Genomic DNA, 13,166 nt, shown 5'->3' with positions numbered 1-13,166 from the left:
CAGAGCTCGAGACAGTTCACTCATTCCACAGAGGAGAGACTGCTTTTTTATTTGAAACGCCTCTGGCCCGAGGATCCAGAACCTGAGATACAGAGATTAGAACAAGCAATAAATGCATTAGGGAGCCTCTGCTTCCCAGGTCTCCACAAACAACTGAGGAGTTAGTGTCTGGTGTTCACCTTTTGAGGCTCCTCCGTCCAAAAGTCACCCAGTGATAAGTCCTCATGATGTCTCAGTGTTCTGAATGAGTCAGCATAACTTCTCAAAAGTCACATCGCCAAAAAGAACAATAAACAACTAATATTACCGGAGGTCAGCTAACTTACTCTGAGGACTCCCTACTCTATGCCAGTGTTGTTCTAAGCCTCTATATGTATTGACTTATTTCATTATGGGTTATTTAAGTCTCAGGATGTGCAAGAGATGCAGATACCAAGGCACTGAGAAAGTAGTAAAGTTGCCCAAGCTCACAGGGTTTGGGCTCAGGTGATCTAGCTCTGGAGCCTGATCCTTTACGATGCTATTCTGACACAAGCAGCCTGCCAATCCTGCAGTGACACCTGCCAGCCCTTTCAGACTACCTTCATTTGCTGCTTCCTCTGCCTGCCTGGAGTGCTCTTTCTCCCTGCACTTTGAAAATTCCTACCATCCACAGGTCTGGGTTCAAATTTTGCCTCCTGGCCTTTCCAAGCAGACTCTCCATCTACCCCATACCTTTGTTCCAACCCATATGGCATTCTATGAACATCACAGAATGTGTTTACGTGTTGGTTCCTCCGTTTACCTGAGTTCTGTGAGGATGATCAAGGTGTCGTGTATATCTCCATAGTTGTAGGCCTAGCCAGATGCTTGATATATAGCGTAGATTTAGTCAATGTTGAACAAATGAACAAAAGAATGAATAGCAGCATTCTAATGTTTAACTGTGACAAGTATATCTGCAAGGTAACGGGACTAATTTCACAAGGCACACATTATCTTATAGTCAAACTATATGTGTGCGTGTGATTGCACATGCATGTACAAAGAATCATGGATGGTGACAACGAACCACAGTTCCAATTAGAGTTTATCCTTATAACCTGGGAACAAGGTCATGAGGAGGTCAACTTTCCTCTCCAGAGTTGAGTCTGGTGAAACCTGACACATAATAGACAAAAGAGGCCTCACTATGAGTCACAGGCAAAGCCTAAGAAGTGTCATACAGTTGTCTTCCTAGTAATATCTGGTCACCTTGTCGAAGCTCCAGGCTAAAGGATCAGGAAAGTGAATCATATGGGAATAGATCACAGCCAATCTTCATCACAGAGCAGATTTTAATGCCAACCTACTAGAAACCACCTACAAGTCTATAAACAGGAAAACACATCATGTTCCATGTGGAGTGGAATGAGGACACGAATAGAGATTCCTGACAAATCGATCAACAGAAAATAGAATATATTATATCATTTGTGTATGTCTATATACGTGTACTGAAAAAAAGTCTGATAGAACATAGTAGTATCATATGCAAAGTAGGATCACAGTTGATTTGAGACGTTTTTCCTCTGCATGTTCTACAACTTATTATAGTTTATTACATTCTTAAGGAAAGAAAAATCTTTAAAAATGACTAAATAGGTATATAATTCATGCAACTGTTTCCTCATTTGCCCTGACAAGAAAGGATATTGTTTATAAAAAACTAATCAACAAATCTAAAAGATAACCAACTGAATAGGAGAAGATACTAGCAAATGACATATATCTGATAAAGGATTTAATATCTAAAATATATAAAGAACTTCTACAACTCAACACCCAAAAAACAAATAATCTGATTAAAAATGGACAGAAGTCGGGGCACCTGGGTGACTCAGTCAGTTAAGCATCTGCCTTCATGATTAGGTCACAATCTCAAAGTCCTAGGATCAAGCCCTGAGTGGGGCTCCCTGATCAGCAGGGAGTCAGCTTCTTCCTCTACCCCTCCCTCACTCGTGTGTGCGTGTGCACATGCACACATACACTCACTGTCTCAAGTAAATAAAGAAAATCTTTAAAAAGAAATGAACAGAAGTCATGGACAGACATTTCTCCAAAGAAGACATATAGACAGCCATACAGACACATGCTCAACATCACTCATCATCAGGGAAATGCAAATCAAAACTACAATGAAGTATCACCTCACACCTGTCAGAATGGCTAAAGTCAAAAACACAAGAAGCAACGGGGCTGACAAGGATGTGGGGAAAAAGGAGTCCTTGTGCATCACTGGTGGGAATGCAGACTGGTGCAGCCATTGTGGAAAACAGTATGGAGGTTCCTCAAAAAGTTAAAAATAGAATTACTCTACGATCCAGTAATTCTACTACTGGGTATTTACCCAAAAATATGAAAACACTAACTCAAAAAGATATATATCTTTATAAACCCTGATGTTTATAGCAGCATTATTTACAATAGCCAAATTATGGAAGCACCCTAAGCGTCCCAGTAGATGAATGGATAAAGAAGTGGTATATATACAGAAAGGAATATTCCTCAGTCAAAGAAAAGAATGAAATCTTGCCATTTGCAACAACATGGACGCAGCCAGACAGTATAATGCTAAGTGAAATAAGTCAGGGAATGACAAATATCATATGTATAATTTAAGAAACAAAACAAACATAGCAAAAATATAAAGCAGAAAGCAGACTCGTAACTATAGAGAAGAAACGGATGGTTACCAGAGGGGAGGTGGATGGGGGGACGGGGAAATAGGTGAAGGAGATGAAGAGTACACTTATCATGATGAGCACTGAGTAAGGTACAGAATTGTTGAATCACTATATTTAATATCTGAAACTAATATAACATGCTATGTTCACTATACTGGAATTAAAATTTTTAAAAAGAGAAATGATGTTTAGTGTTGGGGATGAAATGGAGATGAAGATTCAAAATATTTTGGTATTTATCATCCAATTTATTCTTCCAAGGACAGGTCCTCTCAGCCTAAAAGTCTACCCCCTGGTCTCTGCCTGATGGAAATAGCTCTGAGGATGCTCTAACCCTGTTTCCTACTCTACCCCGACTTATCCATCAGGAAACAGTACCCTGTTGAGATGCCTGGATCTCTTCTCCAGATCCAATAAATCTTAATTTTTCAATTCACACACAAAAGCATAAGTCTCCGAGAACCTCAGCAGCTCTTGGTGAGTTTCTGAACCTCAGTGATTAGTTAGTGAATATTCGGCTTGGCAGCAGTTCTAGGGCAGGACTCTGGAGCTATGAAGACAACAACCATATGGTCCCTGCCAAGAGGCGGCTTAGAGGAAGCAGGCAGAGACCCAGAGAAACTCCCACCTAAGGTTCATTGAACCTTAGGTACCACTGAGTATAAAATCTCTCATTCTTTATATATTACTAAGAAAGAAAGCATTTGACCAGGGCATTCCACTGATTGTAGAAGCATCACAAGTGTAGGTAGTGAAAATTTTTTTAACGTGAGAAAAAGCAGCACGTGTTAGAATTGATGAAATACAGAAATCACACAATGGTGTGATTAAAAAAAAAAAAAAAAGGTTAGAGAGTGGTGCTCATGCTCCTTGAGGTGTCGGGAAGGCTCCAATTGCATGCAGACCAGCCTAAAAGACTGAGAGCCTCCCTCGTGAGACCTTGAGAGTCACCAGAGTCCCCTCTCACCTCCTGCATTCTTGTCCCTTCCAGAGACAGTTCCAGAGACAGTAAATCTGATCAGTCTCTCTGGGCTTTCTCAGCCAACCCTGGCCTCCCACTGCACTCAGCACACCCCCCAAATTCCTAGCTCAGCCTCAAAGGCTTGTCCTAAGTCTCCAGCCTCATCCCTAGGCACCCTCTCTCTTTCTTACCAAGCTCCAGCCACACTAGCCCGGAGTGACTCCTGCCAAGTCCCTTCCTACATCTGGTCCTTTGCATCTCCTGCTTCCTCTTCCCAGGAGCCCTCCCCTTAACCCCACCTGCAGAACTCCTGCTCAGCCTTTGTCTGTGTTTATTTTTTTTTAAAGATTTTATTTATTTATTTGAGTGAGAGAGAGAGTGCACAAGAACATGAGCAGGGGAGGTGCAAAGGGAGACATGGACTCCCTGCTGAGCAGGGAGCCCAATGTGAGGCTCAGTCCCAGGATCCTGAGATTATGATCTGAGCTGAAGGCAGATGCTTAACTGACTGAGCCACCCAGGTGCCCCCTTTATCTGTGTTTAAATGTCACTTCCCCATAGTGGCCTCTCTGGCCATATAATCCAGCAGAGGAGTGTCATATTTGTGTCTCCTTTGCTCAGCTGATGCTCCATAAGAGTTGCCCAGAGCAGTAAGACCATGCCCTTCCCTCACTACTGTAGGCTTATAGCCTGGCACGGTGGGCGGTACACAGGTACATAAAAATACTCAGAATGAATGAAGAGTGCTTATAAGAGGTTCTCTGACCAATCAGAGGAAAGAAAACATCATGACATGGTCTAGGAAAAATAAGAAGTTTGGTTGTGGCTGGATTTTCTAAAACCCAAGAGGTGTATGGCATCTAGGTGGTTATGGGCTTTGCATGCCTCCATGGAGGTCATGAGCCCTCCCCATGTACATGGGGGGACATGATCGGATCAGTTTCAAAAGGTCACTTGGGTGCAATGTGGAGGAAGGTGAGCGTGGGGAGAGGCAGAGGCAGGAAAACCAGCCAGGCACTACCACACATCTGGCAGGTGAAGGCAGGTGATGGTGCACACAGAACACAATAACTATGTAAGCCAGGACTGCTCACCCCAGGCCCTACTTGGCTGCCCAAGGGCTCAGGGGAGCAAGATCTCATTTGACCTCTGAAAAACAGATGAGGGCCTGAACCAAGGTGGCAGAAGAGTGGGAATGGAGAGGTGGGGACAGATTCAGAAATAGGGTGTGTGTGTGTGGGAAGACCAGACCAGGGCTCTAAGGGGATCCCAGTGTTTCTGCCATGGGTGGTAATGACCAGGATGAGGATCACCAAGCAACAAGCAGGTTGCAAAAACAGAGCAGTTCGTTTGGTCCCTTTGCATTTCATGTCCCCGGGGAGCAGGTATGTGGAGAGCCAGAGGCAGCAGCATGCAATGGGGATGTGAGTTCAAGAGAGAGGCCTGGGCTGGAGATGGGACACAGGAGTCACCAGTGAACTGAAGGCAGGATGGTGGAGGAGGCTGTCCAGAGAGTGTGTGCTTGGGAGCAAAGGGCTCCTGACACAGAGCCCCCGGAGACCCTGCGGGGTAGACGAATGAAAGAGGAGGAGGAGCCAGACACTGGGGAAGAGAACCAGCAGGTCGAGGGGGCCAAGAGACTCCAGGAAAGGCAGCAATGAACCTGGCGATGAACGGTGTAAAAGGCCAACAGTGGTGGAAATGCACTTATAAGTGACCTCAGGCAGAGCAGCTTCGGGGTGACGGTGGGGGCAGAAGCAGGAGCAGCTTGGAGGTGAGAGGGACACAAGGCCATGGGCAGCTCCGAACCCAGCCCTCCCTCAGGCATGGTGCTGGGCCAGGGCAAGGACGTGGCGGGGCGGAGGTGCGGGTGTGCTCAGGCAAGGGAGTCGGCTGGCGTGCCTGGCCAGTGTTGGTTTGGGACACGCAGCCTTCAGAGCCAGGTTAGTGTGAGTGGGTCCCCCAGGGTCTGCTCTCTCCTCAGTGGACTGGGAGCACTGAGAGTGTCTACAGGCTGAGGAAAGAAAGGCTGCAGAGAGGGAGAGAGGTTAACTCTGCAGGACAGAAGAGGTAGTCCATGCAGCTGCCTGCGAGCAGCAAGTGGGGATGACAGGGTGCCCGCGTGTACGGAGTGGTCCCAGCCATGGGAAGGACACCTCTCTCCCCTGCACACTTGTAAGTGAGCTGTCTGAATGGCCACCTAGCCTCTCTAGTTGAAGAGTTCCCAATTTTTTATATGAAACCATTTCAAATGGGTAGGTGTTAGAAAGAAAGAAATCTCAAAAGAGGAACCAAATTAAAACCACCACTAATAAGGTTAATAAACATAGCAAACACATACAGAGAACCTACCGTGCACCAGAAACTGCTGGAAGCACTTAACACGTGTCACTGTGTCCTCCCAACAACTGTATGAGCTGGGTGTCATTACTACCCGCTTTTTCCCAGAAGGAGGTGAAGACACTTGCTCCAACTGATGTGACCCAGAGCTAGGCTTGGGAAGAGAAGGCAGTTTCCCCAGGGCAGGCTACTGCTCTTCTCAGCACCCTATGTGAAGCTCTGCCATATATTCCCTGGTGGCCCTGGGATTAGCTGCGGGTGGGAACGCTGCCTCCCAGGCCCCACACCTCAGCCTGAGGTAAATTCCTCCTTGTATCCCAAAGTGATTGCTGTGCCCTGACCTGCGGCCGAGGGCCGTTCAGATCAACAAGCATTCCCACATATGTTTGGTGATGCGAAAGGATGTCGAAAACACGATCCTTGAAATTAGTGATGACTGCCAGGCAGTCTTGACCACTGTCAGGAAACAGATGGCAGGAAAAGGTAGACACTAATTTGGGCCATAAAACAAGGTGCACCTTTGAAATTTAAAGCAAGGGAAGCGAAACTAGCATTTTGCATTATCATTTACCTCTTTCCGAAAACACTTCTGGTGCCCACAGATGATAACTTCAGCTACATTATGCAAAGTGAGAAACACAGGAATGGCCTGAAAGAAAACAGAATGTAATAAGCATGAAAATGTTTTCTTTGATCCCGTAATTACATAATACTTGATTTCTGCTTAAAAATAAAGATCCGTGGGAACTTTTGGCATTCACATATACAATCCTCTCCAGCAAAAACTCTTCTGCGTGGATGAGCGCTCTCTGTTGTAATATTATTCTTGGTGTGGCGGATGTAGAGGCCCAACACATATTTATTAAGCACCTACTGTGTGTCAGGCACCGAGCCAGGTGCAGGAAACACAGCTTGTGCAAAAGGTGGATCTATGATAGGGAGACTGTCCCTATCAGGTAAGAGCTCTCATGAGATACACCAAGGGGCACACCTACCCTAGCCCAGGGAGAGCAAGCCTTCAGGAAGGAAATGAAGTCCATAGGCTACATGAGGACGGAATGACAAACTGGAGTGAGCCAAACAACACAAGGAGGCAGAGGGTACTGCAGGCAGAGGAACACACAAGAGCAGGGGTGAGAGTGAATAGGGGTGGGGGTGCGGCTGAGCGGTGGACTGTAAAGAGAGAAGCCAGAGAGAGGAAGGTGGAGAGGTCATCAAGACACATCACAGAGTCAAGACAGCACCAAGAGCCAAGAAGCCCCTGAAGAGTTGTAAGGCAGTGACGTGATTTGATCTGCATGTTGAAAGGAACTTGGTAGTAGAGGGCAGAAGGCAGAGATGGTACGAAAGTTTAGCAGAGTAGCAGACTGAAAGATGCCTCACCCCCAAATGACAGTCACACACTAATCCCTGGGACCGGTGAATGTCACCTTACAGAGCAAAAACGGATCTTTGCAATTGTAATTAAGTTAAGAACCCTGGGATGAGGAGTTTGCCCCAGGTTATCTGGGTAGGTCCTTAAAGCAAACACATGTATTTTTAAGAGAAAGACAGAATCTGACACACACAGAGGAGGAGGCGACAGGTGACGGACGTGATCACAAAGCCAGAGAGACTGGAGTGCTGTGGCCACAAGCCAAGAAATGCCAGCAGCATCAGAAGCTACAGGAGCCAAGGAGGGGGTCCTCGGAGCCTCTGGAATGCAGTGTGGCCCTGCTGACACACCTTGATTGAGCACAGTAACACTGATTTCAGACTTCTGGCCTCCACAACTGGAGAGAGTAAGTTTCCACTGTTTTAAGCCTCTTGATATGTGGTAATTTGTTACAGAGGTCATGGGAAACTAACCCAAGGAATGCCAAGATGGCGGCCAGAACTTGGAAGTGGCACTGAAAATGGAGAGCATCCACATTAAGGAAATATTTAGGAAACTGAACTGGGGTAAATATTTGAATAACCAGGATCAACTTTGCACCAAGAAAAAAGGAGGGAGGGGAAAAGACATTAAAAAAATAACACTCCAGAGGGTTATTAAGGCATAAGAGCACCCACTACACATTTACTATCACTGGGCTGTTTGCGAAGAATGGCTTTCTCTCCTAATTTGATGGCTAATCTTGACCCAGTGAGCAGGAAGGATTAAAGGGCACAGGATTTTGTTATTGTCTCTGCTGTTGATGATGGTTGATAATGTTTCCTGAAAAGCAGAAAAAGACCAAGAATAAGCATGGGTTTTAGCATCAGAAGGGGCCAGTGAAGCAGGGCACTTATGCAAACCTTAGTTTGCTCCTCAGTATGGGGAGAACAATACCTACGACCCAGAGTACCCAGAAGGAATGATAGACATATAGGTAAAGGACCTATGTGAGTGGTTCGGGAGCACTGCATGAAAGGTGATCAGTTGACGGGAAGCGCACCCTCAGCAGCCTCGACATAGGACCCTGGCAGAGAAATTGTTCCAGCTTGGAGGATCCACTTAAGATCATGCCGCTCGCCTACTTCCAGATGGATCTATTCTTTATCTTTTTGGAGGGTATATTTTTACCTTGTTTTTAAAACTTATAACTTTGTAGCTCTGCCCTATTTTAGTATTTTGTTCTAACTTGCACTGTTTTATTTCTTTTGGAGTTCTTGCCTTCCATTTTCCTGCCTTTGTAAGGTTTTCTAGTCTTAATTTATCTTTCCTTAAGAGTGCAACTCAAACTGTTTTTTTCCTTTTAAAATGATACTTCATAAAAATAAATAAATAAATAATAACAAAATCATACTTTAACAAATAATCCAATTAAAAAATGGGCCGAAGACATGAACAGACATTTCTTCAAGACCTGCAGACAGCCAACAGACACATGAAAAGACACTCGACATCACTCATCGTCAGGGAAATGCAAATCAAAACCAAGATGAAAACAAAACAAAACAAAACAAACAAAAACCAAGATGAGATATCATCCTGCACCTGTCAGAATGGCTAAACTCAAGAAGATAAGAAACAACAGGTGTTGGCAAGGATGTGGAGAAAAAGGAACCCCCACGCACTGTTGGTTTCCCACAGCCACTGTGGAAAACAGCACAGAAGTTCCTCAAAAAGTTAAAAATAGAATTATTCTATGATCCAGCAATCACACTCTTGGGTATTTACCCAAAGAACACAAAGACCCTAATTCAAAGGGGGACATGTACCCTGATGTCTATGGCAATATTATTTACAATAGTCAAATTATGGAAGCAGCCAAATGCCCATTGACGGATAGATAAAGAAGAGATGATACACACACACAAACACACACACACAAATGGAATATTATTCAGCCATACCAACGAATGAAATCTTGCCATTTGCAACAACATGGATGGAGCTAGAGAGTATAGTGCTAAGCAAAATAAGTCAGAGAGACAAATACCATATGATTTTGCTCTCATGTGGAATTTAAGAAACAAAATAAAGGGAAAAAGAGAAAGAGACAAAAACCTAGAAACAGACTTTTTTTTTTTAAAGATTTTATTTATTTATTCATGAGAGACACACACAGAGGGGCAGAGACATAGACAGAGGGAGAAGCAAGCTGCCTGCAGGGACCCTGATGTGGGACTGGATTCCAGGACTGGGGATCACGCCCTGAGCTGAAGGCAGACGCTCAACCACCGAGGCACCCAGGCATCCTGAAACACTCTTAACTACAGAGAACAAACTGATGGTTACCAGAGGAGGGGGGAGATAGGGGGACGAGGGAAACAGGTGATGGGGATTAAGGAGTGAATTTAGGGTGAGCACTGGGTGATGTAAAGAACTGTTCACTCTACTGTCCACCTGAAACTAATACAACATGGTATGTTAACCACACTGGAATTAAAATTAAAAAAAAAAAGAAGTGAAGTTAAAAAAAAATCATACGTTATTTTTATTGTTTCCTAATTTTTCATTTATTTTTTGTGCTTTTTATTCCTCTTAAATTTTTATATTTTGGGTTTTTTTTAAAGATTTATTTATTTATTCATGAGAGATATATAGAGGGGCAGAGACACAGGCAGAGGGAAAAGCAAGTTTCATGCAGGGAGCCCGATGTGGGACTTGATCCCAGGACCCCAGGATCATACCCTGAGCCAAAGGCAGTCGCTCAACCGCTGAGCAACCCAAGCGTCCCAAATTTTTATATTTTGAATTCTTATGTGTTTTAAGATTGTTAAAGAGATCTTTTTTTAACTGGCTATATTCATTAGGCCTATGTTTGGCAAACTTAGGGCCTGGCCTTCCAGTTCTTGGCTTAAGGAGATAGCAAAGAAAATCTGGGACAAGTTAATTATGTGTACATGAAAATGAATATGAAAGGGTAACCCGGATGCTATTTGCTTAAAATTAAGACCTTTTAAAAAATGCTTTTGTCTCCTTGACTATAAAACCAGCAAGGAGACCAGATTGAGCCTTCCTCAAGGAGGCTAATTTTCTCAATTTTATAAACCATGACTAGGTTTTTCAATCTTCCTAGGCCCTGCTCTGATCACATTCTGGAAAAGGATCTATCAATACACACCAAATTGATTTTCAAGTACACTAAAGATAACTACCAACAATGTGTTGGACACAGTACTAATTATTTTAATTACATTCTCTTATTTAAATCTCCTTCCAACAACTCATTTAGTGGGTGCTATTACCTTGATTTATAGACAAGTAACCTGATGCTTAAAAGATGAGGCAATTTGCTGAGTGCTCATGGCTAGTTCAGGGCCAGACCCTGGCTCCCATCCAGGCTTCTCTAACTGCAGAGCCCATGCCCCTAACCTCAATGCTATGATACCTCAATTACAGTAAGCCCCAAGGGTAATCTTCCTGGCCCTACAACTATCCAAAGTCCAATAGGACTAGTGTGTTCCAAATCCTGCCAGTCTGCGTCCTCCAGTAAGAAAACTGGTATGATCTAAAATACATAAACTCTGAGGCACCTGGGTGACTCAGTGATTGAGCATCTGCGTTAGGCTCAGATCGTGATCCTGAGATGGAGTCCCACATCAGGCTCCTGCAGGAAGCCTGCTTCTCCTTCTGCCTATGTCTCTGCCTCTGTGTGTCTCTCATGAATAAATAAATAGATAAATAAAATAAAATGCATGAACTCTGAGTAAACTCTGTGACATGTTTTAAAAGATAGCTTCCGTTTCTACCTTAAAAAATCTGGATTTCTCAAGCCATTTTTCTACTGAGAAGCTAGCAGGCTTTAGAAACAGTAATTCTATAATTGACCATCTCAGCCTCCATAGAGGTATATAAAAAACAATTAATGCAATTCACAAACTTTGATTACTGATTTTCCTCAGCCTCTAACTCTGTATAAGTCCCAGTCTGTGATCTATGCTATCAGTTCAGGAGACCCACGAGTGACTGATTCTTTTAGAAAACCTGTCCTTTAAAAAAAAAAAAAAAGAAAAGAAAACCTGCCGTTTATTATCTTATGGAGTGAGGTTCAGCAGGACTTAATTTTGTTCAATCAGACAAAAGTTCTGAGAAATTATAATAGCAATAATAGCTAAGATATACCGAATGCTTATTATGTGCTAGCTGCTGTTCTAACTGCTTTTGCATATTTAATTGTCATAATAACTCTATGAGGTAGATACTATTAACATCCCCATTACGCAGACAAGAAAATGGATGAATATATTTTGGTTCTCTTTTTTAACCCACCTCTTAATAATCTGAAAACCAGAAAAATCTATGAAAATCTATGAGAATCTATGAAAATCTATGTATTTGTTTGCTGCTAAATAGAACAGAAAAATAAGCGTTTTTCCACATTGTCAGGGACTCTAGGAATGCTCTCAACAACAAAAGGTCCTACCATCCTTCATCAGGAAAAATGGCCAAGATTACATAAAATGTAATTAATCAAATTCAAGTACACTGCAGGCCAATTCATTTAGTTACTTAGGGGCACAGTTTGCAACTAATTTATCCTTAGACTCCATTAGCTTAAAATTCAACATCTTTTCCATGTGTACTACTGGAAATTTTTCTCTGGTTGTGAAGAGAAACTGGTATCTATTACCTAAAGTCTTTCATTATTCCCATGCTTTCCAGAATGGAATTTTGAGGCCTTGATTATTATTTGCTCAGGTGCTGGGCCTGAGTGAGAACAGTTTCCTATAGAAAATCCTGGCCCTGCGCACTGGCACGGCCTTGGGTCACTCTGCAGACACAGATGCCTCCCTTTTTCAAGCAGGAATCCTGGGTCAGCTTCTGAATGTTTGTGAAAGAATGTCAATCCCATCTTCCCTTTGGGCGATTTTTTTTTTGGGGGGGCGATTTTTAAATATGTAGGTGTGGGCTTAATCTACAAGACAGGATAACTGCACTCCAGGCCTGACCTGCTGGCTACCCAATTTTTATCAAAATCCTGCAGGCTGGAAACAATGCTCCTGGAGGGCTGCCTCAGGGCAGTGAGCAAAGGGAGTCAGATAAGCAGGGTAGCAGTTTTAGCCTCAGACAACAGCTCCTACTGAACCGATCTATTTCATCATGCATCCAAAATGTTGTAAGAATCCTAGAAACTAGGTTGTCGCTGTGTTTGTTATAAGGGTGTTGTTGAAGAGCCTGCCTCACTAAATGGCCTAGTCTACCTTTTATTGAGGACTCAGAACCTGAGGGAAACTTTGCTGTTCTCCAGCAATGACTTCACTCTTGTTTTTCTTTTGACTTTTTCAATCAGAAGATACTGACACACCATGTTACATTAGTTTTGGGTGAGTCAACATTGCTCTATGTTATGCTATGCTCATGACAGGTGTAGCAGGGACTCTTACAAGTCTTTTTTTTTTTTTTTTTTTTAATTTTTATTTATTTATGATAGTCACAGAGAGAGAGAGAGGCAGAGACACAGGCAGAGGGAGAAGCAGGCTCCATGCACCGGGAGCCCGACATGGGATTCGATCCCGGGTCTCCAGGATCGCGCCCTGGGCCAAAGGCAGGGGCCAAACCGCTGCGCCACCCAGGGATCCCTCTTACAAGTCTTATAACCTTTTTATTTGGCTACAGAATGCTGAAAACTGAATTCAGGGCCCAACTGTATTTATTTTGTAGGCTACCACAGCATAGGTTTCTATATGCTAAGTCTTTCTCTGGCCTCATCTAGTTCTTTAATTCTGTTTATAGGGATGCCTGGGTGGCT

At 43.5% G+C, this 13,166-nt stretch overlaps 1 protein-coding gene across 14 annotated transcripts in view; it reads right to left on the bottom strand.

Moving 5' to 3' along the window:
• The window catches only part of TMEM241 (transmembrane protein 241), a 109,949-nt gene that overhangs the window by 64,545 nt on the left and 32,238 nt on the right, over positions 1 to 13,166 (bottom strand). For all 14 annotated transcript variants that reach the window (XR_005362562.1, XR_005362564.1, XR_005362566.1 and 11 more), the window contains exon 5: positions 6,578 to 6,655. Coding sequence is in view for 7 of the 14 variants with exons in the window: in XM_038543659.1 (XP_038399587.1) it covers positions 6,578 to 6,655 (78 nt within the window). In the remaining 7 variants the exon portion in view is untranslated. The remainder of the gene's footprint in view (positions 1 to 6,577; positions 6,656 to 13,166) is intronic.

Source organism: Canis lupus, chromosome 7 (genome assembly GCF_011100685.1).
Source record: "Canis lupus familiaris isolate Mischka breed German Shepherd chromosome 7, alternate assembly UU_Cfam_GSD_1.0, whole genome shotgun sequence".
Taxonomy (NCBI): domain Eukaryota; kingdom Metazoa; phylum Chordata; class Mammalia; order Carnivora; family Canidae; genus Canis; species Canis lupus.
This window is presented reverse-complemented; position numbering and strand designations above follow the sequence as displayed.